The following is a 23826-nucleotide window of genomic DNA, read 5'->3' as shown; positions in this document are numbered from 1 at the left end:
CACCCACTAGAACGTTCTCTACCAGACTCTAGAGCTGGGACCATATTCCCCCACACCCACTAGAACGTTCTCTACCAGACTCTAGAGCTGGGACCATATTCCCCCACACCACCACTAGAACGTTCTCTACCACACTCTAGAGCTGGGACCATATTCCCCCACACACTAGAACGTTCTCTACCAGACTCTAGAGCTGGGACCATATTCCCCCACACACTAGAACGTTCTCTACCACACTCTAGAGCTGGGACCATATTCCCCCACCCACTAGAACGTTCTCTACCAGACTCTAGAGCTGGGACCATATTCCCCACACACTAGAACGTTCTCTACCAGACTCTAGAGCTGGGACCATATTCCCCCACACCCACTCTAGAACGTTCTCTACCAGACTCTAGAGCTGGGACCATATTCCCCCACACACACCAGACTAGAACGTTCTCTACCAGACTCTAGAGCTGGGACCATATTCCCCCACACACTAGAACGTTCTCTACCAGACTCTAGAGCTGGGACCATATTCCCCCACACACACCCACTAGAACGTTCTCTACCAGACTCTAGAGCTGGGACCATATTCCCCCACACACTAGAACGTTCTCTACCACACTCTAGAGCTGGGACCATATTCCCCCACCCACTAGAACGTTCTCTACCAGACTCTAGAGCTGGGACCATATTCCCCCCACACACCACTAGAACGTTTCTCTACCAGACTCTAGAGCTGGGACCATATTCCCCCCACACACTAGAACGTTCTCTACCAGACTCTAGAGCTGGGACCATATTCCCCCACTAGAACGTTCTCTACACCCACTAGAACGTTCTCTACCACACTCTAGAGCTGGGACCATATTCCCCCACACACCCACTAGAACGTTCTCTACCACACTCTAGATCTGGGACCATATTCCCCCCCACACACTAGAACGTTCTCTACCAGACTCTAGAACGTTCTCTACCACACACTAGAACGTTCTCTACCACACTCTAGAGCTGGGACCATATTCCCCCCACACACTAGAACGTTCTCTACCACACTCTAGAGCTGGGACCATATTCCCCCCACACACTAGAACGTTCTCTACCAGACTCTAGAGCTGGGACCATATTCCCCCCACACACTAGAACGTTCTCTACCAGACTCTAGAGCTGGGACCATATTCCCCCCACACACTAGAACGTTCTCTACCACACTCTAGAGCTGGGACCATATTCCCCCCCACACACTAGAACGTTCTCTACCAGACTCTAGAGCTGGGACCATATTCCCCCCACACACTAGAACGTTCTCTACCAGACTCTAGAGCTGGGACCATATTCCCCACACACTAGAACGTTCTCTACCAGACTCTAGAGCTGGGACCATATTCCCCCCACACACTAGAACGTTCTCTACCACACTCTAGAGCTGGGACCATATTCCCCCCCACACACTAGAACGTTCTCTACCACACTCTAGAGCTGGGACCATATTCCCCCCACACCCACTAGAACGTTCTCTACCACACTCTAGAGCTGGGACCATATTCCCCCACACCCACTAGAATGTTCTCTACCACCCACTAGAACATTCTCTACCACACTCTAGAGCTGGGACCATATTCCCCCGACACACCCACTAGAACGTTCTCTACCAGACTCTAGAGCTGGGACCATATTCCCCCACACACTAGAACGTTCTCTACCACACTCTAGAGCTGGGACCATATTCCCCCCACACCCACTAGAACGTTCTCTACCAGACTCTAGAGCTGGGAACATATTCCCCTAGAACGTTCTCTACCAGACTCTAGAGCTGGGACCATATTCCCCCACACACTAGAACGTTCTCTACCAGACTCTAGAGCTGGGACCATATTCCCCCCACACACTAGAACGTTCTCTCTAGCTGGGACCACCCCCACACTACTAGAACGTTCTCTACCAGACTCTAGAGCTGGGACCATATTCCCCCCACACGTTCTCTACCACACTCTAGAGCTGGGACCATTTCCCCCACCCACTAGAACATTCTCTACCAGACTCTAGAGCTGGGACCATATTCCCCCACACACTAGAAGGTTCTCTACCACACTCTAGAGCTGGGACCATATTCCCCCACACTAGAACGTTCTCTACCAGACTCTAGAGCTGGGACCATATTCCCCCCACACACTAGAACGTTCTCTACCAGACTCTAGAGCTGGGAACATATTCCCCCACACACCCACGTTCACTGCCTCTCCTCCCCCCACACACTAGGGACACTTCCCCCCCCACCTCAACGTTCCTCTCCTCAGAGCTGGGACCATATTCCCCCACACACTAGAACACTTCACTCAGCTATCTGCCCTCACTTCCTCTCCTTCCTCTCCTCACTTCCTCTCCTCACTGCCTGCCCTCACTTCACTCTCCCTCACTTCCTCTCCTCACTTCCTCTCCTCACTATCTGCCCTCACTTCCTCTCCTCACTTCCTCTCCTCACTTCCTCTCCTCACTGCCTCTCCTCACTTCCTCTCCTCACTTCCTGCCCTCACTTCCTCTCCTCACTTCCTCTCCTCACTTCCTCTCCTCACTTCCTGCCCTCACTTCCTCTCCTCACTTCCTCCTCACTTCCTCTCCTCACTTCCTCTCCTCACTTCCTCTCTCACCTCACTCCTCTCCTCACTTCCTCTCCTCACTTCCTCTCCTCACTTCCTCTCCTCACCTCCTCTCCTCACTCCTCTCCTCACTTCCTCTCCTCACTGCCTGGCCTCACTTCCTCTCCTCACTTCCTCTCCTCACTTCCTCTCCTCACTGCCTCTCCTCACCTCCTCTCTCCTCACTTCCTCTCCTCACTGCCTGCCCTCACTTCCTCTCCTCACTTCCTCTCCTCACTGCCTCTCCTCACTTCCTCTCCTCACTGCCTCCTCACTGCCTGCCCTCACTTCCTCTCCTCACTTCCTCTCCTCACTTCCTCCTCCTCACTTCCTCACTTCCTCTCCTCACTTCCTCTCCTCACTCTCCTCACTGCCTGCCCTCACTTCCTCACTTCCTCTCCTCACTTCCTCTCCTCACTTCCTCTCCTCACTTCCTCTCCTCACTTCCTCTCCTCACTTCCTCTCCTCACTTCCTCTCCTCCTTCCTCCTCACTGCCTCTCCTCACTTCCTCTCCTCACTTCCTCTCCTCACTTCCTCTCCTCACTTCCTCTCCTCACTTCCTCTCCTCACTGCCTGGCCTCACTTCCTCTCCTCACTTCCTCTCCTCACTTCCTCTCCTCACTTCCTCTCCTCACTGCCTGGCCTCACTTCCTCTCCTCACTTCCTCTCCTCACTGCCTGGCCTCACTTCCTCTCCTCACTTCCTCTCCTCACTGCCTGGCCTCACTTCCTCTCCTCACTTCCTCTCCTCACTTCCTCTCCTCACTGCCTGGCCTCACTTCCTCTCCTCACTTCCTCTCCTCACCCTCCTCTCCTCCTCACTTCCTCTCCTCACTTCCTCTCCTCACTGCCTGGCCTCACTTCCTCTCCTCACTTCCTCTCCTCACTGCCTCCTCCTCCTCCTCACTTCCTCTCCTCACTTCCTCTCCTCACTTCCTCTCCTCACTTCCTCTCCTCACTTCCCTCACTTCCTCACTGCCTGCCCTCACTTCCTCTCCTCACTTCCTCTCCTCACTTCCTCTCCTCACTTCCTCTCCTCACTGCCTGCCCTCACTTCCTCACTTCCTCTCCTCACTTCCTCTCCTCACTTCCTCTCCTCACTTCCTCTCCTCACTTCCTCTCCTCACTGCGTGGCCTTGTAATAATTTGTATTAATAATGTGTTAGTCGTTATTCAGCCAAATGGGTCAATTTATCGTGCTAACTTTTTATCGCCAAGCTCTAACACGCTGGGAAGCGCACACACAGTCAGATGAGTCTGATTCAAGTGTGTGTGTGTGTGTGTGTGTGTGTGTGTGTGTGTGTAGGATCCAAAAGATTCCTCGTCTCCTGGTAGCAGCAGCTGATGGATATCTGTACCTCTATAACCTGGACCCACAGGAGGGGGGAGAGTGTACCCTGATGAAACAACACAGGTAACACTGAAACAACACAGGTAGCACCCTGATGAAACAACACAGGTAACACCCTGATGAAACAACACAGGTAACACTGAAACAACACAGGTAGTACCCTGATGAAACAACACAGGTAACACCCTGATGAAACAACACAGGTAACACTCTGATGAAACAACACAGGTAACACTGAAACAACACAGGTAGCACCCTGATGAAACAACACAGGTAACACCCTGATGAAACAACACAGGTAGCACCCTGATGAAACAACACAGGTAACACTGAAACAACACAGGTAACACCCTGATGAAACAACACAGGTAACACCCTGATGAAACAACACAGGTAACACCCTGATGAAACAACACAGGTAACACCCTGATGAAACAACACAGGTAACACCCTGATGAAACAACACAGGTAACACCCTGATGAAACAACACAGGTAGCACCCTGATGAAACAACACAGGTAGCACCAACACAGGTGATGAAACAACACAGGTAACACCCTGATGAAACAACACAGGTAGCACCTGATGAAACAACACAGGTAACACCCTGATGAAACAACACAGGTAGTACCCTGATGAAACAACACAGGTAGCACCCTGATGAAACAACACAGGTAACACCTGATGAAACAACACAGGTAACACCCTGATGAAACAACACAGGTAGCACCCTGATGAAACAACACAGGTAACACCAACACAGGTAGCACCCTGATGAAACAACACAGGTAACACCCTGATGAAACAACACAGGTAACACTGAAACAACACAGGTAGCACCTGATGAAACAACACAGGTAACACCCTGATGAAACAACACAGGTAGCACTGAAACACACAGGTAACACCCTGATGAAACAACACAGGTAACACCCTGATGAAACAACACAGGTAACACCCTGATGAAACAACACAGGTAGCACCCTGATGAAACAACACAGGTAACACCCTGATGAAACAACACAGGTAACACTGAAACAACACAGGTAGCACCCTGATGAAACAACACAGGTAACACCCTGATGAAACAACACAGGTAGCACCCTGATGAAACAACACAGGTAACACTGAAACAACACAGGTAACACCCTGATGAAACAACACAGGTAACACCCTGATGAAACAACACAACACCTCAATGCCAGGGTCGTGGGCTCCATTCCTCAATGCCAGGGTCGTGGGCTCCATTCCTCAATGCCAGGGTCCTGGGCTCCATTCCTCAATGCCAGGGTCCTGGGCTCCATTCCTCAATGCCAGGGTAACACGTGGGCTCCATTCCTCAATGCCAGGGTCGTGGGCTCCATTCCTCAATGAAACCAGGGTCCTGGGCTCCATTCAACTCAATGCCAGGTCGTGGGCTCCATTCCTCAATGCCAGGGTCAGGGCTATTCCTCAATGCCAGGGTCCTGGGCTCCATTCCTCAATGCCAGGTAACACGTGGGGCTCCATTCCTCAATGCCAGGGTCCTGGGCTCCATTCCTCAATGCCAGGGTAGCACCCTGATGAAACTCCATTCCTCAATGCCAGGGTCCTGGGCTCCATTCCTCAATGCCAGGGTCACTGAAACAACACAGGGCTCCATTCCTCAATGCCAGGGTCCTGGGCTCCATTCCTCAATGCCAGGGTCGATGGGCTCCTTTCCTCAATGCCAGGGTCCTGGGCTCCATTCCTCAATGCCAGGGTCACCCTGATGGGCTCCATTCCTCAATGCCAGGGTCGTGATGGCTCCACAGGTCCTCAATGCCAGGGTCCCCTGGGCTCCATTCCTCAATGCCAGGGTCGTGGGCTCCATTCCTCAATGCCAGAGTCCTGGGCTCCATTCCTCAATGCCAGGGTCCTGGGCTCCATTCCTCAATGCCAGGGTCCTGGGCTCCATTCCTCAATGCCAGGGTCGTGGGCTCCATTCCTCAATGCCAGGGTCGTGCTCCATTCCTCAATGCCAGGGTCGTGGGCTCCATTCCTCAATGCCAGGGTCGTGGGCTCCATTCCTCAATGCCAGGGTCGTGGGCTCCATTCCTCAATGCCAGGGTCGTGGGCTCCATTCCTCAATGCCAGGGTCCCTGATGCTCCATTCCTCAATGCCAGGGTCACCCTGGGATCCATTCCTCAATGCCAGGGTCGTGGGCTCCATTCCACAGGTCAATGCCAGGGTCCTGGGCTCCATTCCTCAATGCCAGGGTCCTGGGCTCCATTCCTCAATGCCAGGGTCCTGGGCTCCATTCCTCAATGCCAGGGTCCTGGGCTCCATTCCTCAATGCCAGGGTCCTGGGCTCCATTCCTCAATGCCAGGGTCCTGGGCTCCATTCCTCAATGCCAGGGTCCTGGGCTCCATTCCTCAATGCCAGGGTCGTGGGCTCCATTCCTCAATGCCAGGGTCGGTAACACCTGGGCTCCATTCCTCAATGCCAGGGTCCCTGGGCTCCATCCTCAATGCCAGGGTCGTGGGCTCCACTCCTCAATGCCAGGGTCCTGGGCTCCATCCCTCAATGCCAGGGTCAGGGCTCCACTCAATGCCAGGGTCCTGGGCTCCATTCCTCAATGCCAGGGTCCTGCTCCATTCCTCAATGCCAGGGTCCTCAATGGGCTCCATTCCTCAATGCCAGGGTCCTGGGCTCCATTCCTCAATGCCAGGGTCGTGGGCTCCATTCCTCAATGCCAGGGTCGTGGGCTCCATTCCTCAATGCCAGGGTCGTGGGCTCCATTCCTCAATGCCAGGGTCGTGGGCTCCATTCCTCAATGCCAGGGTCGTGGGATCCATTCCTCAATGCCAGGGTCCTGGGCTCCATTCCTCAATGCCAGGGTCGTGGCTCCATTCCTCAATGCCAGGGTCCTGGGCTCCATTCCTCAATGCCAGGGTCGGGCTCCATTCCTCAATGCCAGGGTCCTGGGCTCCATTCCTCAATGCCAGGGTCGTGGGCTCCATTCCTCAATGCCAGGGTCCTGGGCTCCATTCCTCAATGCCAGGGTCGGGGCTCCATTCCTCAATGCCAGGGTCCTGGGCTCCATTCCTCAATGCCAGGGTCGTGGGCTCCATTCCTCAATGCCAGGGTCCTGGGCTCCATTCCTCAATGCCAGGGGGCTCCATTCCTCAATGCCAGGGTCCTGGGCTCCATTCCTCAATGCCAGGGTCCTGGCTCCATTCCTCAATGCCAGGGTCCTGGGCTCCATTCCTCAATGCCAGGGTCCTGGGCTCCATTCCTCAATGCCAGGGTCCTGGGCTCCATTCCTCAATGCCAGGGTCCTGGGCTCCATTCCTCAATGCCAGGGTCCTGGGCTCCATTCCTCAATGCCAGGGTCCTGGGCTCCATTCCTCAATGCCAGGGTCGTGGGCTCCATTCCTCAATGCCAGGGTCCTGGGCTCCATTCCTCAATGCCAGGGTCGTGGGCTCCATTCCTGCTCAGGCCACACATATGTACTCATTGAAAGTAGTTTGGATAAAAGTGTCTGTTAAATGGCATACAGTATATGAACTTAAATCATTCTGTGTTCCTCAGGTTAGACGGCAGTGCTGAGCCGCCCAATGAGATCCTGGAACAGGGGTCACATGACCGACCCCTTACTGCACAGACCTACAACACTGCTGGGATGAAAGGTACACACACCCCAGGGCGTCGTTAGTCAAATTGGCACCGGACGACCTGGGCTCCAGGTAGCCTAGTGGTTAGAACGTTGGGTCAGTAACCAAAGGTTGCTGGATCAAATCCCTGAGAATGTCCTTCTGACCTGAACAAAGCAGTTTCTTTATTTTTAATTTATTTAACCTTTATTTAACGAGGCAAGTCAGTTAAGAACACCAGGGAACAGTGGGTTCAGGGGTAGAATGACAGATTATACTGTATATATATATATATTAATGACAGCCTACCAGGGAACAGTGGGTTCAGGGGTAGAATGACAGATTATACTGTATATATATATTATACTGTATATATATATATATATATATATATATTTAACCTTCACTAAAGTTTTGAACAGGCTATATTGCAGCATTGACCAAGTAAGACTAGTACCTACCATACCCACCAAGTGACAGTGATATTTCTTTTACAACAGGCTGAGGTTGGATACTACCTGTCAGGGCAAGGAGACTGAGGTTGGATACTACCTGTCAGGGCAAGGAGACTGAGGTTGGATACTACCTGTCAGGGCAAGGAGACTGAGGTTGGATACTACCTGTCAGGGCAAGGAGACTGAGGTTGGATACTACCTGTCAGGGCAAGGAGACTGAGGTTGGATACTACCTGTCAGGGCAAGGAGACTGAGGTTGGATACTACCTGTCAGGGCAAGGAGACGGAGGTTGGATACTACCTGTCAGGGCAAGGAGACTGAGGTTGGATACTACCTGTCAGGGCAAGGAGACGAGGTTGGATACTACCTGTCAGGGCAAGGAGACTGAGGTTGGATACTACCTGTCAGGGCAAGGAGACTGAGGTTGGATACTACCTGTCAGGGCAAGGAGACTGAGGTTGGATACTACCTGTCAGGGCAAGGAGACTGAGGTTGGGCTACTACCTGTCAGGGCAAGGAGACTGAGGTTGGATACTACCTGTCAGGGCAAGGAGACTGAGGTTGTTTTTTATTTAACCAGGAAGGGCATTGAGATGAATATCTATTTTTCAAGAGCCTGGCCAAGATAGGCAGGGCAAGTCATTACAAAAGAATTACAGACTACCTAATCTAGGGCAAAAACCATTGAATTCACAAGGTATAAAACAGCAAATTAAAAACATGACAGGTCAGGGAATCAGCCTCAAAATCCTTCATCAGTGATTTAAAAACACCAATCAACACCAATCAAGTTCTTCCAGTTTAAAAGTATTTTGTAAGGTGTTCCAAGACGATGGCGCAGAGGACATAAAAGCCCTTTTACCAAATTCAGTTCGGACATTTGGAACAGTTAGGGATAAAGTCCAGCGAACGAAGAGTTGGGCCCACCACATTTCTGAACAATAAAAATGCCCAAATAAAAAGGTAGTAAACCCAAAATGGCTTTGTAAATAAAAGTATACCAGTGACTGAGCCTCCAAGGTGACTAGAGAAGGCCAGCCAACTCAGGAAGGGTTTTGCAGTTTAAAATAAATCCTCAAAGTGCCATGGTAAAGGGTGTCAATTGATCTCAAACACTGAGTAAGGGCATTCATATATAAAACATCCCCATAGTCTAGTAAAGGCATAAATGTAGCTGATACTAGCCTCCTTCTGGCTTCAAAAGAAAAACAGGCCTTATTCCTAAAATAAAATCCCAATTTCAGCTTCAGTTGAATATGCATTTTAAAAGAGGCCTGGATCAATTAAAATTCAAAAGGTATTTATATGAGGTTGGGCCTCAGTCTCCTTGCCCTGACAGGTAGTATCCAACCTCAGTCTCCTTGCCCTGAGGTAGTATCCAACATCCGTCTCCTTTCCCTGACAGATAGTACCCAAGATATTTATATGAGGTTACAACCTCAGGCTCCTTGCCCTGACAGGTAGTATCCAACCTCCGTCTCCTTGCCCTGACAGATAGTACCCAAGATATTTATATGAGGTTACAACCTCAGTCTCCTTGCCCTGACAGGTAGTATCCAACCTCAGTCTCCTTGCCCTGACAGGTAGTATCCAACCTCAGTCTCCTTGCCCTGACAGGTAGTATCCAACCTCAGTCTCCTTGCCCTGACAGATAGTATCCAAGATATTTATATGAGGTTACAACCTCAGTCTCCTTGCCCTGACAGGTAGTATCCAACCTCAGTCTCCTTGCCCTGACAGGTAGTACCCAAGATATTTATATGAGGTTACAACCTCAGTCTCCTTGCCCTGACAGGTAGTATCCAAGATATTACAACCTCAGCCTCCTTGCCCTGACAGGTAGTATCCAAGATATTTATATGAGGTTACAACCTCAGTCTCCTTGCCCTGACAGGTAGTATCCAAGATATTTATATGAGGTTACAACCTCAGTCTCCTTGCCCTGACAGGTAGTATCCAAGATATTTATATGAGGTTACAACCTCAGTCTCCTTGCCCTGACAGGTAGTATCCAACCTCAGTCTCCTTGCCCTGACAGATAGTATCCAAGATATTTATATGAGGTTACAACCTCAGTCTCCTTGCCCTGACAGGTAGTAAACCTCAGTCTCCTTGCCCTGACAGGTAGTATCCAACCTCCTTCTCCTTGCCCTGACAGATAGTACCCAAGATATTTAAAGGTTACAACCTCAGTCTCAACACCCTGACAGGTATATCCAAGATATTACAACCTCAGTCTCCTTTGACAGGTAGTATCCAACCTTCTCCTTGCCCTGACAGGTAGTATCCAAGATATTTATATGGGGTTACAACCTGAGGACCTTGCCCTGACAGGTAGTATCCAAGATATTTATATGGGGTTACAACCTGTCTCCTTGCCCTGATAGTATAACCTCAGTCTCCTTGCCCTGACAGGTAGTATCCAACCTCAGTCTCCTTGCCCTGACAGGTAGTATCCAACCTCAGCCTCCTTGCCCTGACAGGTAGTATCAAGATATTTATATGAGATTACAACCTCAGTCTCCTTGCCCTGACAGGTAGTATTCAAGATATTACAACCTCCGTCTCCTTGCTCTGACAGGTAGTATTCAAGATATTTATATGAGGTTACAACCTCAGTCTCCTTGCCCTGACAGGTAGTATCCAAGATATTTATATGAGGTTACAACCTCAGTCTCCTTGCCCTGACAGGTAGTATCCAAGATATTTATATGAGGTTACAACCTCAGTCTCCTTGCCCTGACAGGTAGTATCCAACCTCAGTCTCCTTGCCCTGACAGGTAGTATCCAACCTCAGTCTCCTTGCCCTGACAGGTAGTATCCAACCTCAGTCTCCTTGCCCTGACAGATAGTATCCAAGATATTTATATGAGGTTACAACCTCAGTCTCCTTGCCCTGACAGGTAGTATCCAACCTCAGTCTCCTTGCCCTGACAGGTAGTACCCAAGATATTTATATGAGGTTACAACCTCAGTCTCCTTGCCCTGACAGGTAGTATCCAAGATATTACAACCTCAGCCTCCTTGCCCTGACAGGTAGTATCCAAGATATTTATATGAGGTTACAACCTCAGTCTCCTTGCCCTGACAGGTAGTATCCAAGATATTTATATGAGGTTACAACCTCAGTCTCCTTGCCCTGACAGGTAGTATCCAAGATATTTATATGAGGTTACAACCTCAGTCTCCTTGCCCTGACAGGTAGTATCCAACCTCAGTCTCCTTGCCCTGACAGATAGTATCCAAGATATTTATATGAGGTTACAACCTCAGTCTCCTTGCCCTGACAGGTAGTATCCAACCTCAGTCTCCTTGCCCTGACAGGTAGTATCCAACCTCCTTCTCCTTGCCCTGACAGATAGTACCCAAGATATTTATATGAGGTTACAACCTCAGTCTCCTTGCCCTGACAGGTAGTATCCAAGATATTACAACCTCAGTCTCCTTGCCCTGACAGGTAGTATCCAACCTCAGTCTCCTTGCCCTGACAGGTAGTATCCAAGATATTTATATGGGGTTACAACCTGACTCCTTGCCCTGACAGGTAGTATCCAAGATATTTATATGGGGTTACAACCTGTCTCCTTGCCCTGACAGGTAGTATCCAACCTCAGTCTCCTTGCCCTGACAGGTAGTATCCAACCTCAGTCTCCTTGCCCTGACAGGTAGTATCCAACCTCAGCCTCCTTGCCCTGACAGGTAGTATCCAAGATATTTATATGAGATTACAACCTCAGTCTCCTTGCCCTGACAGGTAGTATTCAAGATATTACAACCTCCGTCTCCTTGCTCTGACAGGTAGTATTCAAGATATTTATATGAGGTTACAACCTCAGTCTCCTTGCCCTGACAGGTAGTATCCAAGATATTTATATGAGGTTACAACCTCAGTCTCCTTGCCCTGACAGGTAGTATCCAAGATATTTATATGAGGTTACAACCTCAGTCTCCTTGCCCTGACAGGTAGTATCCAAGATATTTATATGAGGTTACAACCTCAGTCTCCTTGCCCTGACAGGTAGTATCCAAGATATTTATATGAGGTTACAACCTCCGTCTCCTTGCCCTGACAGGTAGTATCCAAGATATTACAACCTCAGTCTCCTTGCCCTGACAGGTAGTATCCAAGATATTACAACCTCTGCCTCCTTGCCCTGACAGGTAGTATCCAACCTCAGTCTCCTTGCCCTGACAGGCAGTATCCAAGATATTTATATGAGGTTACAACCTCAGTCTCCTTGCCCTGACAGGTAGTATCCAAGATATTACAACCTCAGTCTCCTTGCCCAGACAGGTAGTATCCAACCTCAGTCTCCTTGCCCTGACAGGCAGTATCCAAGATATTTATATGAGGTTACAACCTCAGTCTCCTTGCCCGGACAGGTAGTATCCAACCTCAGTCTCCTTGCCCTGACAGGCAGTATCCAAGATATTTATATGAGGTTACAACCTCAGTCTCCTTGCCCTGACAGGTAGTATCCAAGATATTACAACCTCAGTCTCCTTGCCCGGACAGGTAGTATCCAACCTCAGTCTCCTTGCCCTGACAGGCAGTGTATCCAAGATATTTATATGAGGTTACAACCTCAGTCTCCTTGCCCTGACAGGTAGTATCCCAGATATTACAACCTCAGTCTCCTTGCCCTGACAGGTAGTATCCAAGATATTTACATGAGGTTACAACCTCCGTCTCCTTGCCCTGACAGGTAGTATCCAAGATATTTACATGAGGTTACAACCTCCGTCTCCTTGCCCTGACAGGTAGTATCCAATATATTTACATGAGGTTACAACCTCCGTCTCCTTGCCCTGACAGGTAGTATCCAAGATATTACAACCTCAGGCTCCTTGCCCTGACAGGTAGTATCCAAGATATTTACATGAGGTTACAACCTCCATCTCCTTGCCCTGACAGGTAGTATCCAATATATTTATATGAGGTTACAACCTCAGTCTCCTTGCCCTGACAGGTAGTATCCAAGATATTTACATGAGGTTACAACCTCTGTCTCCTTGCCCTGACAGGTAGTATCCAAGATATTTATATGAGGTTACAACCTCAGTCTCCTTGCCCTGACAGGTAGTATCCAAGATATTACAACCTCAGTCTCCTTGCCCTGACAGGTTGTATCCAAGATATTACAACCTCCGTCTCCTTGCCCTGACAGGTAGTATCCAAGATATTACAACCTCAGTCTCCTTGCCCTGACAGGTAGTGTCCAAGATATTTATATGAGGTTACAACCTCAGGCTCCTTGCCCTGACAGGTAGTATCCAAGATATTACAACCTCAGTCTCCTTGCCCTGACAGGTAGTGTCCAAGATATTTATATGAGGTTACAACCTCAGGCTCCTTGCCCTGACAGGTAGTATCCAAGATATTTATATGAGGTTACAACCTCAGGCTCCTTGCCCTGACAGGTAGTATCCAAGATATTACAACCTCAGTCTCCTTGCCCTGACAGGTAGTATCCAAGATATTTATATGAGGTTACAACCTCAGGCTCCTTGCCCTGACAGGTAGTATCCAAGATATTACAACCTCAGTCTCCTTGCCCTGACAGGTAGTATCCAAGATATTTATATGAGGTTACTACCTCAGCCTCCTTGCCCTGACAGGTAGTAATAGGTGAAAGGTTCAGAGGTCTATTTCTACACCCTTAGTGTAGTTTTGTCAGTATTGAGGATACGCTTCAATTGACACAAGGTATGTTGAACAGTATAAAAAGCAGTTTGCAAGTTCTGGAAAGCTTTTGTAAGAGATGAGGCACAACAGTATCATCAGCATAAAAATGAAGTTGTGCATTTTGGACATTTTTGTCTAAATCATTTATATAAATCGTGAATAAGAGAGGACCAAGTACAGAGCCTTGGGGCACACCTTTCAAGACAGACAATTTAACAGATATAAGCCCATCAAATTGAGTGCACTGAGTTCTATCAGACAGATCGTTAGCAAACCATGCAACTGCATGCTCTGAAAGACCTCCACTCGACAATCTCTGCCTTAGTATAGCATGATCAACTGTATCAAAAGCCTTAGAGAGATCAGTAAAAAGTGAGACACAGTGCTGTTTTTTGTCAATGGCTTCAGTGATATCATTTAAAACCTTCTGCTGCTGTAATTGTGCTATGCTTCTTCCTGAAGCCCGATTGGTACATTGATAAAATAGAGTTAGTAAATAAAAATTATTTTAGCTGTTCACTTACAAGGGTTTCAAGTATTTTCACCAGGGGTGAAAGCTCTGAGATTGGCCTATAATTATTTAAAAGAGTTGGATCTCCCCCTTTTAAAAGTGGTAGGACAAATGCTGATTTCCAGATCTTTGGAATTTCACTAATACAAATACGTCACAATGCTGCAGACACCTTGGGGAAAACGTGGGAAAAGTAAGCTGACTCCTAGCATATAAGGAGTCATTGCCATGAGGCGGTTTAAAAAAATGCGGCACTTCCTGATTGTATTTTTATCTGGATTTTTTCTGTAACATCAGTTCTGTGGCACTCACAGACAATATCTTTGCAGTTTTGGAAACGTCAGAATGTTTTCTTTCCAAAGCTGTCAATTTTATGCATAGTCGAGCATCTTTTCGTGACAAAATATCTTGTTTAAAATGGGAACGTTTTTCATGCAAAAATTAAAAGAGCGCCCCCTATATCGAAGAAGTAAATTTAGCCAAAGAAAATGTCTCAACAGAATGAAACAAAACACATTTGCCGACAATAACAATTCAAATAAATAAATAAAAGTTAAAAAATGACATCCTAGCTGAATGGTGAGTTTCATAGTAGCCTGCATTTGGCCATGCTAACGCTTTTCTCATCTTTGTCCACTACAATATTAAAGTGTGTCCATACATGGGCTTTTCACTGACTTAGATTTTACTTCACTGAAAAAGGCCTCCATCTTCTCAATCAACATTAGCCTCGGCCAAGGCTCTTCTCTCCCTGTCCTCAGCAGCAGGCACATGATAAGGCAGCAAGCAAGGAGTGAGAGAATGGTGCTGAAGCGTGAAATCAGGGTGCATGATGGGCAGCCCCAGAGAATTTGGCCGGCTACGATTTTATTTATCGGCTTTTAATTTATTTCATAGGCCAAAAGCCGGCAATTACCGGCTAACAGAAAACCCTTATTGCACGCTCCCTCAAACTGAGACATCTGTGGCATTCTGTTGTGTGGTAAAACCGCACATTTTAGACTGACCTTTTATTGTCCCCAGCACAAGGTGCACCTGTGTTGTTTAGTCAGCTTCTTGATATGCCACACCTGTTAGGTGGATGGATTATCTTGGCGAAGGAGAAATGCTCACTAACAGGGAGGTAAACAAATTTGTGCACAAAATTAGAGAGAAAGAAGCTTTTTGTGCGTCAGGGCTAAAACAAATATGTGGAATGTCTGGTGGTCCCCGAGGAGAGGGTTGGGAAGTACTGCACAGATTCATTAATGAGCCAGATGTTTCACATGATGTATAGATGTGAAGCATCCTGGTCGGCGTTTCCTCTCACTACCAAATATGGTGATGAGAGGAAACCCATCCAGTCGGCGTTTCCTCTCACTACCAAATATGGTGATGAGAGGAAGCCCAGTGGGAGAAGATGGAGCGAGATGGATCTTGCCCGACATTCTGCTAATGTTCTCATCGATGAAACATTTGATCTCCATACAGTTTCTGTTTCCAGAAGTAGAATCTGTAACAGAGCGGACTGTGTGTTTTGTAGACTTTACCCTTTTGCCAACGTTGTTTAGAAGGAGTGCAAGGGGGAATTAAGTTATGGCACACGTGCGCTTCTCAGAGTAGGCGTTCCCTAATGGAAATATGCAAATAACTGCTAGAATTCGCCAATAGGATCTCACTAGCTCATGCTTGGCTCTGCCCACTATGATTCATGTGCTCCCATTGGGTTAGTTAGACAGATATTTGTTCCTGCCCTATGAGATGACGTGCTAATACTTTTCAGACTAAGTTCCTTTTCAGGGCTGGGTTTTATTTGAATGTGACCACCCACCAGCATGGCATTGTTTACTCATCAAAAACAGCTGCTAAGTTCTTCCTCTTGTTGACTGGGCTGATCCAACAGGCCTTCCCATGTAGTTCTTCCTCTGGGCTGATCCAACAAGCCTTTCCATGTAGTTCTTCCTCTTGTTGACTGGGCTGATCCAACAGGCCTTTCCATGTAGTTCTTCCTCTGGGCTGATCCAACAAGCCTTTCCATGTAGTTCTTCCTCTTGTTGACTGGCCTGATCCAACAAGCCTTTCCATGTAGTTCTTCCTCTGGGCTGATCCAACAAGCCTTTCCATGTAGTTCTTCCTCTTGTTGACTGGGCTGATCCAACAAGCCTTTCCATGTAGTTCTTCCTCTTGTTGACCAGGCTGATCCAACAAGCCTTTCCATGTAGTTCTTCCTCTTGTTGACTGGGCTGATCCAACAAGCCTGTCCATGTAGTTCTTCCTCTTGTTGACTGGGCTGATCCAACAAGCCTGTCCATGTAGTTCTTCCTCTTGTTGACTGGGCTGATCCAACAAGCCTTTCCATGTAGTTCTTCCTCTGGGCTGATCCAACAAGCCTTTCCATGTAGTTCTTCCTCTGAGCTGATCCAACAAGCCTTTCCATGTAGTTCTTCCTCTGAGCTGATCCAACAAGCCTGTCCATGTAGTTCTTCCTCTTGTTGACTGGGCTGATCCAACAAGCCTTTCCATGTAGTTCTTCCTCTGGGCTGATCCAACAAGCCTGTCCATGTAGTTCTTCCTCTGAGCTGATCCAACAAGCCTTTCCATGTAGTTCTTCCTCTTGTTGACTGAGCTGATCCAACAGGCCTTTCCATGTAGTTCTTCCTCTTGTTGACTGGGCTGATCCAACAAGCCTGTCCATGTAGTTCTTCCTCTGGGCTGATCCAACAAGCCTTTCAATGTAGTTCTTCCTCTTGTTGACTGGGCTGATCCAACAAGCCTTTCCATGTAGTTCTTCCTCTGGGCTGATCCAACAAGCCTGTCCATGTAGTTCTTCCTCTTGTTGACTGGGCTGATCCAACAAGCCTTTCCATGTAGTTCTTCCTCTGGGCTGATCCAACAAGCCTTTCCATGTAGTTCTTCCTCTGGGCTGATCCAACAAGCCTTTCCATGTAGTTCTTCCTCTGGGCTGATCCAAAAAGCCTTTCCATGTAGTTCTTCCTCTGGGCTGATCCAACAAGCCTTTCCATGTAGTTCTTCCTCTTGTTGACTGGGCTGATCCAACAAGCCTTTCCATGTAGTTCTTCCTCTGGGCTGATCCAACAAGCCTTTCCATGTAGTTCTTCCTCTTGTTGACTGGGCTGATCCAACAAGCCTGTCCATGTAGTTCTTCCTCTGGGCTGATCCAACAAGCCTGTCCATGTAGTTCTTCCTCTGGGCTGATCCAACAAGCCTGTCCATGTAGTTCTTCCTCTGGGCTGATCCAACAAGCCTTTCCATGTAGTTCTTCCTCTGAGCTGATCCAACAGGCCTTTCCATGTAGTTCTTCCTCTGGGCTGATCCAACAAGCCTGTCCATGTAGCAGGGTATCCCTCCACTGGGTAGCAGCAGGGTATCCCTCCACTGGGTAGCAGCAGGGTATCCCTCCACTGGGTAGGAGCAGGGTATCCCTCCACTTGGTCTGGTAGCAGCAGGGTATCCCTCCACTGGGTAGCAGCAGGGTATCCCACCACTTGGTCTGGTAGCAGCAGGGTATCCCACCACTGGGTAGCATCAGGGTATCCCTCCACTTGGTCTGGTAGCAGCAGGGTATCCCTCCACTGGGTAGAAGCAGGGTATCCCACCACTTGGTCTGGTAGCAGCAGGGTATCCCACCACTGGGTAGCATCAGGGTATCCCACCACTTGGTCTGGTAGCAGCAGGGTATCCCCCCACTGGGTAGCAGCAGGGTATCCCACCACTGGGTAGCAGCAGGGTATCCCTCCACTGGGTAGGAACAGGGTATCCCTCCACTGGGTCTGGTAGCAGCAGGGTATCCCACCACTTGGTCTGGTAGCAGCAGGGTATCCCTCCACTTGGTCTGGGTAGTAGCAGGGTATCCCTCCACTTGGTCTGGGTAGCAGCAGGGTATCCCCCACTTGGTCTGGTAGCAGCAGGGTATCCCTCCACTTGGTCTGGGTAGCAGCAGGGTATCCCCCACTTGGTCTGGTAGCAGCAGGGTATCCCTCCACTTGGTCTGGGTAGCAGCAGGGTATCCCTCCACTTGGTCTGGGTAGCAGCAGGGTATCCCACCACTTGGTCTGGGTAGCAGCAGGGTATCCCTCCACTTGGTCTGGGTAGTAGCAGGGTATCCCTCCACTTGGTCTGGGTAGCAGCAGGGTATCCCCTGGGTAGCTATCCCACCACTTGGTCTGGGTAGCAGCAGGGTATCCCCCACTTGGTCTGGGTAGCAGCAGGGTATCCCTCCACTTGGTCTGGGTAGCAGCAGGGTATCCCTCCACTTGGTCTGGGTAGCAGCAGGGTATCCCACCACTTGGTCTGGGTAGTAGCAGGGTTTCCCTCCACTTGGTCTGGGTAGTAGCAGGGTATCCCCCCACTTGGTCTGGTAGTAGCAGGGTATCCCTCCACTTGGTCTGGGTAGTAGCAGGGTATCCCCCCACTTGGTCTGGGTAGTAGCAGGGTATCCCACCACTTGGTCTGGTAGCAGCAGGGTATCCCCCCACTTGGTCTGGGTAGCAGCAGGGTATCCCACCACTTGGTCTGGGTAGCAGCAGGGTATCCCCCCACTGGGTAGCAGCAGGGTATCCCTCCACTTGGTCTGGTAGCAGCAGGGTTTCCCTCCACTTGGTCTGGGTAGTAGCAGGGTATCCCTCCACTGGGTCTGGGTAGCAGCAGGGTATCCCTCCACTTGGTCTGGTTGCAGCAGGGTATCCCCCCACTTGGTCTGGGTAGCAGCAGGGTATCCCACCACTTGGTCTGGGTAGCAGCAGGGTATCCCCCCACTGGGTAGCAGCAGGGTATCCCTCCACTTGGTCTGGGTAGCAGCAGGGTATCCCCCCACTTGGTCTGGGTAGCAGCAGGGTATCCCTCCACTTGGTCTGGGTAGCAGCAGGGTATCCCTCCACTTGGTCTGGGTAGCACCAGGGTATCCCTCCACTTGGTCTGGGTAGCACCAGGGTATCCCTCCACTTGGTCTGGGTAGCAGCAGGGTATCCCTCCACTTGGTCTGGGTAGCAGCAGGGTATCCCCCCACTTGGTCTGGTAGCAGCAGGGTATCCTTCCACTGGGTAGCAGCAGGGTATCCCTCCACTGGGTAGCAGCAGGGTATCCCACCACTTGGTCTGGTAGCAGCAGGGTATCCCTCCACTTGGTCTGGGTAGCAGCAGGGTATCCCTCCACTTGGTCTGGGTAGCAGCAGGGTATCCCTCCACTTGGTCTGGGTAGGAGCAGGGTATCCCCCCACTTGGTCTGGTAGCAGCAGGGTATCCCCCCACTTGGTCTGGTAGCAGCAGGGTATCCCTCCACTTGGTCTGGGTAGCAGCAGGGTATCCCTCCACTTGGTCTGGGTAGCAGCAGGGTATCCCTCCACTTGGTCTGGGTAGCAGCAGGGTATCCCTCCACTTGGTCTGGGTAGTAGCAGGGTATCCCTCCACTTGGTCTGGGTAGCAGCAGGGTATCCCTCCACTTGGTCTGGGTAGCAGCAGTGTATCCCACCACTTGGTCTGGTAGCAGCAGGGTATCCCTCCACTTGGTCTGGGTAGCAGCAGGGTATCCCTCCACTTGGTCTGGGTAGGAGCAGGGTATCCCTCCACTTGGTCTGGGTAGGAGCAGGGTATCCCTCCACTTGGTCTGGGTAGGAGCAGGGTATCCCTCCACTTGGTCTGGGTAGTAGCAGGGTATCCCTCCACTTGGTCTGGGTAGCAGCAGGGTATCCCCCCACTTGGTCTGGTGGGATACCCTGACTCCTGACCTCTATCCCATGTCCTCTCCTCAGGTTACTGTGAGGAGGCGGGTGCAGTGGGAGGGGCGGGACTAGAGGATGACCTCAGCGATCTGCGATTGGACGATGAGAATGAAGAGCAGCCGCCACTCATCCTGGAGACGGACTGACTGACAGCTACAGCAACCAATCAGAGAGCCCCTCTGGTGCTGCTAGGAACATGTAACATGGAGGGTGCGATTAAAAACTCTCAGCGTTCAACAGCGCCTCTGTCTGTCTGTCTGTGGATGTATACATGTTTCTCCCTCCCCCTCTGTCTCCCTCCCTCCCCCTCTGTCTCCCTCCCTCCCCCTCTGTCTCCCTCCCTCTGTCTGTCTGTCTGTCTGTGGATGTATACATGTTTCTCCCTCCCTCCCTCCCCCTCTGTCTCCCTCTCTCCCCCTCTGTCTCCCTCCCCCTCTGTCTGTCTGTCTGTGGATGTATACATGTTTCTCCCTCCCTCCCTCCCCCTCTGTCTCCCTCTCTCCCCCTCTGTCTCCCTCCCTCCCCCTCTGTCTGTCTGTCTGTGGATGTATACATGTTTCTCCCTCCCTCCCTCCCCCTCTGTCTCCCTCTCTCCCCCTGTCTCCCTCCCTCCCCTCTGTCTGTCTGTCTGTGGATGTATACATGTTTCTCCCTCCCTCTGTCTCCCTCCCTCCCCCTCTGTCTCCCTCCCTCCCCCTCTGTCTGTCTGTCTGTGGATGTATACATGTTTCTCCCTCCCTCCCCCTCTGTCTCCCTCCCTCCCCTCTGTCTGTCTGTCTGTGGATGTATACATGTTTCTCCCTCCTTCCCCCTCTGTCTCCCTCCCTCCCCCTCTGTCTGTCTGTCTGTGGATGTATACATGTTTCTCCCTCCCTCCCCTCTGTCTCCCTCCCTCCCCCTCTGTCTGTCTGTCTGTGGATGTATACATGTTTCTCCCTCTCTCCCCCTCTGTCTCCCTCTCTCCCCCTCTGTCTCCCTCCCTCCCCCTCTGTCTGTCTGTCTGTCTGTGGATGTATACATGTTTCTCCCTCCCTCTGTCTCCCTCCCTCCCCCTCTGTCTGTCTGTCTGTGGATGTATACATGTTTCTCCCTCTCTCCCCCTCTGTCTCCCTCCCTCCCCCTCTGTCTCCCTCCCTCCCCCTCTGTCTCCCTCCCCCTCTGTCTGTCTGTCTGTGGATGTATACATGTTTCTCCCTCCCTCTGTCTCCCTCTCTCCCCCTCTGTCTCCCTCCCTCCCACTCTGTCTGTCTGTCTGTGGATGTATACATGTTTCTCCCTCCCTCTGTCTCCCTCCCTCCCCCTCTGTCTGTCTGTCTGTGGATGTATACATGTTTCTCCCTCCCTCTGTCTCCCTCTCTCCCCCTCTGTCTCCCTCCCTCCCTCCCCCTCTGTCTGTCTGTCTGTGGATGTATACATGTTTCTCCCTCCCTCTGTCTCCCCCTCTGTCTCCCTCCCTCCCCCTCTGTCTCCCTCCCTCTGTCTCCCTCTCTCCCCCTCTGTCTCCCTCCCTCCCCCTCTGTCTCCCTCCCTCCCCCTCTGTCTGTCTGTCTGTGGATGTATACATGTTTCTCCCTCCCTCTGTCTCCCTCCCTCTCCCCCTCTGTCTCCCTCCCTCCCTCTGTCCACCTGTGCAGGTGACTCTTTAGCTTTGCATGTACATGTGCCAAGACCAGAACGCTACGCAACGCTCTAACAAGGACGTCTGAAGTGTGTGTGTGTGTGTGTGTGTGGGTAGGCTGAGCTGTAAATGTGTGTGCTGGGCATGTACATTAGCATACGTTAGCTTCCCAGTCGCTCACTGGCTACCCAATCAGATGAAGGCTCAGTGGACAAGCCTTGCCCCTTCTCGCTGAGGCCTTCAGACATTGGCAGATGAAATTGATTGACAGATCAGTCAGACCAGTGTCTGATTGGGCGAGGAATTTAATCCGTAGAGATAGAGGACTCATCATGTACATCACCTGTTTTACAGCATTTTAAAGTAGTCAACTGGGTGGGGATTACAATAGGTTGTAACTTCAATGGTGCTGTCACAGACTCTAAATGGCACAGATACAAAGACGATTCCTCTATCTAACTCTATGGTGTAACCAGGGATGTAGCTAGGGGCGAGTGATGTTTAGCCAATAGAGGCCTACATTCCTGGAGGTGATGTCTGATTTGATTGGTCAGAAACTACAGGTAGTGACATCATCAAGGCGGGGCATGTCCACTGGGTCTCGTCAAGACACATGCCTTCCCATGATCCTCTGGGGTGAGGCGGAGCGGCTGGACGGACGGGGTCACATGATCAGACGTTTTCTAAATGATTCATGATTTTGTATAAAATGTGAAACGGTGTTGATTGGGAAATAAATAAAGTCCATGTTGATGTAACAGACATGTTTCTCTGTCCTTCGTGTTGATGTCCTTTCTCTCTCTATAAGAGGACTCAAAACAAACTACAAATGCATCCAAGGAGTTTTGTGGAGTCACAAGCTTGATGTTGGAATTTTGGAAGCCCTTCTTTGTGGCACCTGACCACACGACTGAACAGTAGTCCAGGGGTGACAAAACTAGGGCCTGTAGGACCTGCCTTGTTGATAGTGCTGTTAAGAAGGTAGAAACTAGGGCCTGTAGGACCTGCCTTGTTGATAGTGTTGTTAAGAAGGTAGAAACTAGGGCCTGTAGGACCTGCCTTGTTGATAGTGTTGTTAAGAAGGTAGAAACTAGGGCCTGTAGGACCTGCCTTGTTGATAGTGCTGTTAAGAAGGTAGAAACTAGGGCCTGTAGGACCTGCCTTATTGATAGTGCTGTTAAGAAGGTAGAAACTAGGGCCTGTAGGACCTGCCTTGTTGATAGTGTTGTTAAGAAGGTAGAAACTAGGGCCTGTAGGACCTGCCTTGTTGATAGTGTTGTTAAGAAGGTAGAAACTAGGGCCTGTAGGACCTGCCTTGTTGATAGTGTTGTTAAGAAGGTAGAAACTAGGGCCTGTAGGACCTGCCTTGTTGATAGTGTTGTTAAGAAGGTAGAAACTAGGGCCTGTAGGACCTGCCTTGCTGATAGTGCTGTTAAGAAGGTAGAAACTAGGGCCTGTAGGACCTGCCTTGTTGATAGTGCTGTTAAGGTAGAAACTAGGGCCTGTAGGACCTGCCTTGTTGATAGTGCTGTTAAGAAGGTAGAAACTAGGGCCTGTAGGACCTGCCTTGCTGATAGGGCTGTTAAGAAGGTAGAAACTAGGACCTGCCTTGTTGATAGTGTTGTTAAGAAGGTAGAAACTAGGGACTGTAGGACCTGCCTTGTTGATAGTGCTGTTAAGAAGGTAGAAACTAGGTCCTGTAGGACCTGCCTTGTTGATAGTATTGTTAAGAAGGTAGAAACTAGGGCCTGTAGGACCTGCCTTGTTGATAGTGTTGTTAAGAAGGTAGAAACTAGGGCCTGTAGGACCTGCCTTGTTGATAGTGTTGTTAAGAAGGTAGAAACTAGGGCCTGTAGGACCTGCCTTGTTGATAGTGTTGTTAAGAAGGTAGAAACTAGGGCCTGTAGGACCTGCCTTGCTGATAGTGCTGTTAAGAAGGTAGAAACTAGGGCCTGTAGGACCTGCCTTGTTGATAGTGCTGTTAAGGTAGAAACTAGGGCCTGTAGGACCTGCCTTGTTGATAGTGCTGTTAAGAAGGTAGAAACTAGGGCCTGTAGGACCTGCCTTGCTGATAGGGCTGTTAAGAAGGTAGAAACTAGGACCTGCCTTGTTGATAGTGTTGTTAAGAAGGTAGAAACTAGGGACTGTAGGACCTGCCTTGTTGATAGTGCTGTTAAGAAGGTAGAAACTAGGTCCTGTAGGACCTGCCTTGTTGATAGTATTGTTAAGAAGGTAGAAACTAGGGCCTGT

At 49.9% G+C, this 23826-nt stretch overlaps 1 protein-coding gene across 2 annotated transcripts in view; it reads left to right on the top strand.

Moving 5' to 3' along the window:
• The window catches only part of LOC135568506 (WD repeat domain phosphoinositide-interacting protein 2-like), a 65647-nt gene extending 45098 nt beyond the window's left edge, over positions 1 to 20549 (top strand). For both annotated transcript variants that reach the window (XM_065015297.1, XM_065015298.1), the window contains 3 exons: positions 3928 to 4035; positions 7528 to 7625; positions 19989 to 20549. In XM_065015297.1, coding sequence (XP_064871369.1) covers positions 3928 to 4035; positions 7528 to 7625; positions 19989 to 20104 — 322 coding nt within the window. In that variant the 3' untranslated portion in view covers positions 20105 to 20549. The remainder of the gene's footprint in view (positions 1 to 3927; positions 4036 to 7527; positions 7626 to 19988) is intronic.
• Positions 20550 to 23826: the final 3277 nt, after the last annotated feature.

This window comes from Oncorhynchus nerka, unplaced genomic scaffold (assembly GCF_034236695.1).
Source record: "Oncorhynchus nerka isolate Pitt River unplaced genomic scaffold, Oner_Uvic_2.0 unplaced_scaffold_1534, whole genome shotgun sequence".
Classification (NCBI taxonomy): Eukaryota; Metazoa; Chordata; class Actinopteri; order Salmoniformes; family Salmonidae; genus Oncorhynchus; species Oncorhynchus nerka.
The sequence above is the reverse complement of the archived record's forward strand: the minus strand, read 5'-3'. Positions and strand labels throughout refer to the sequence as shown.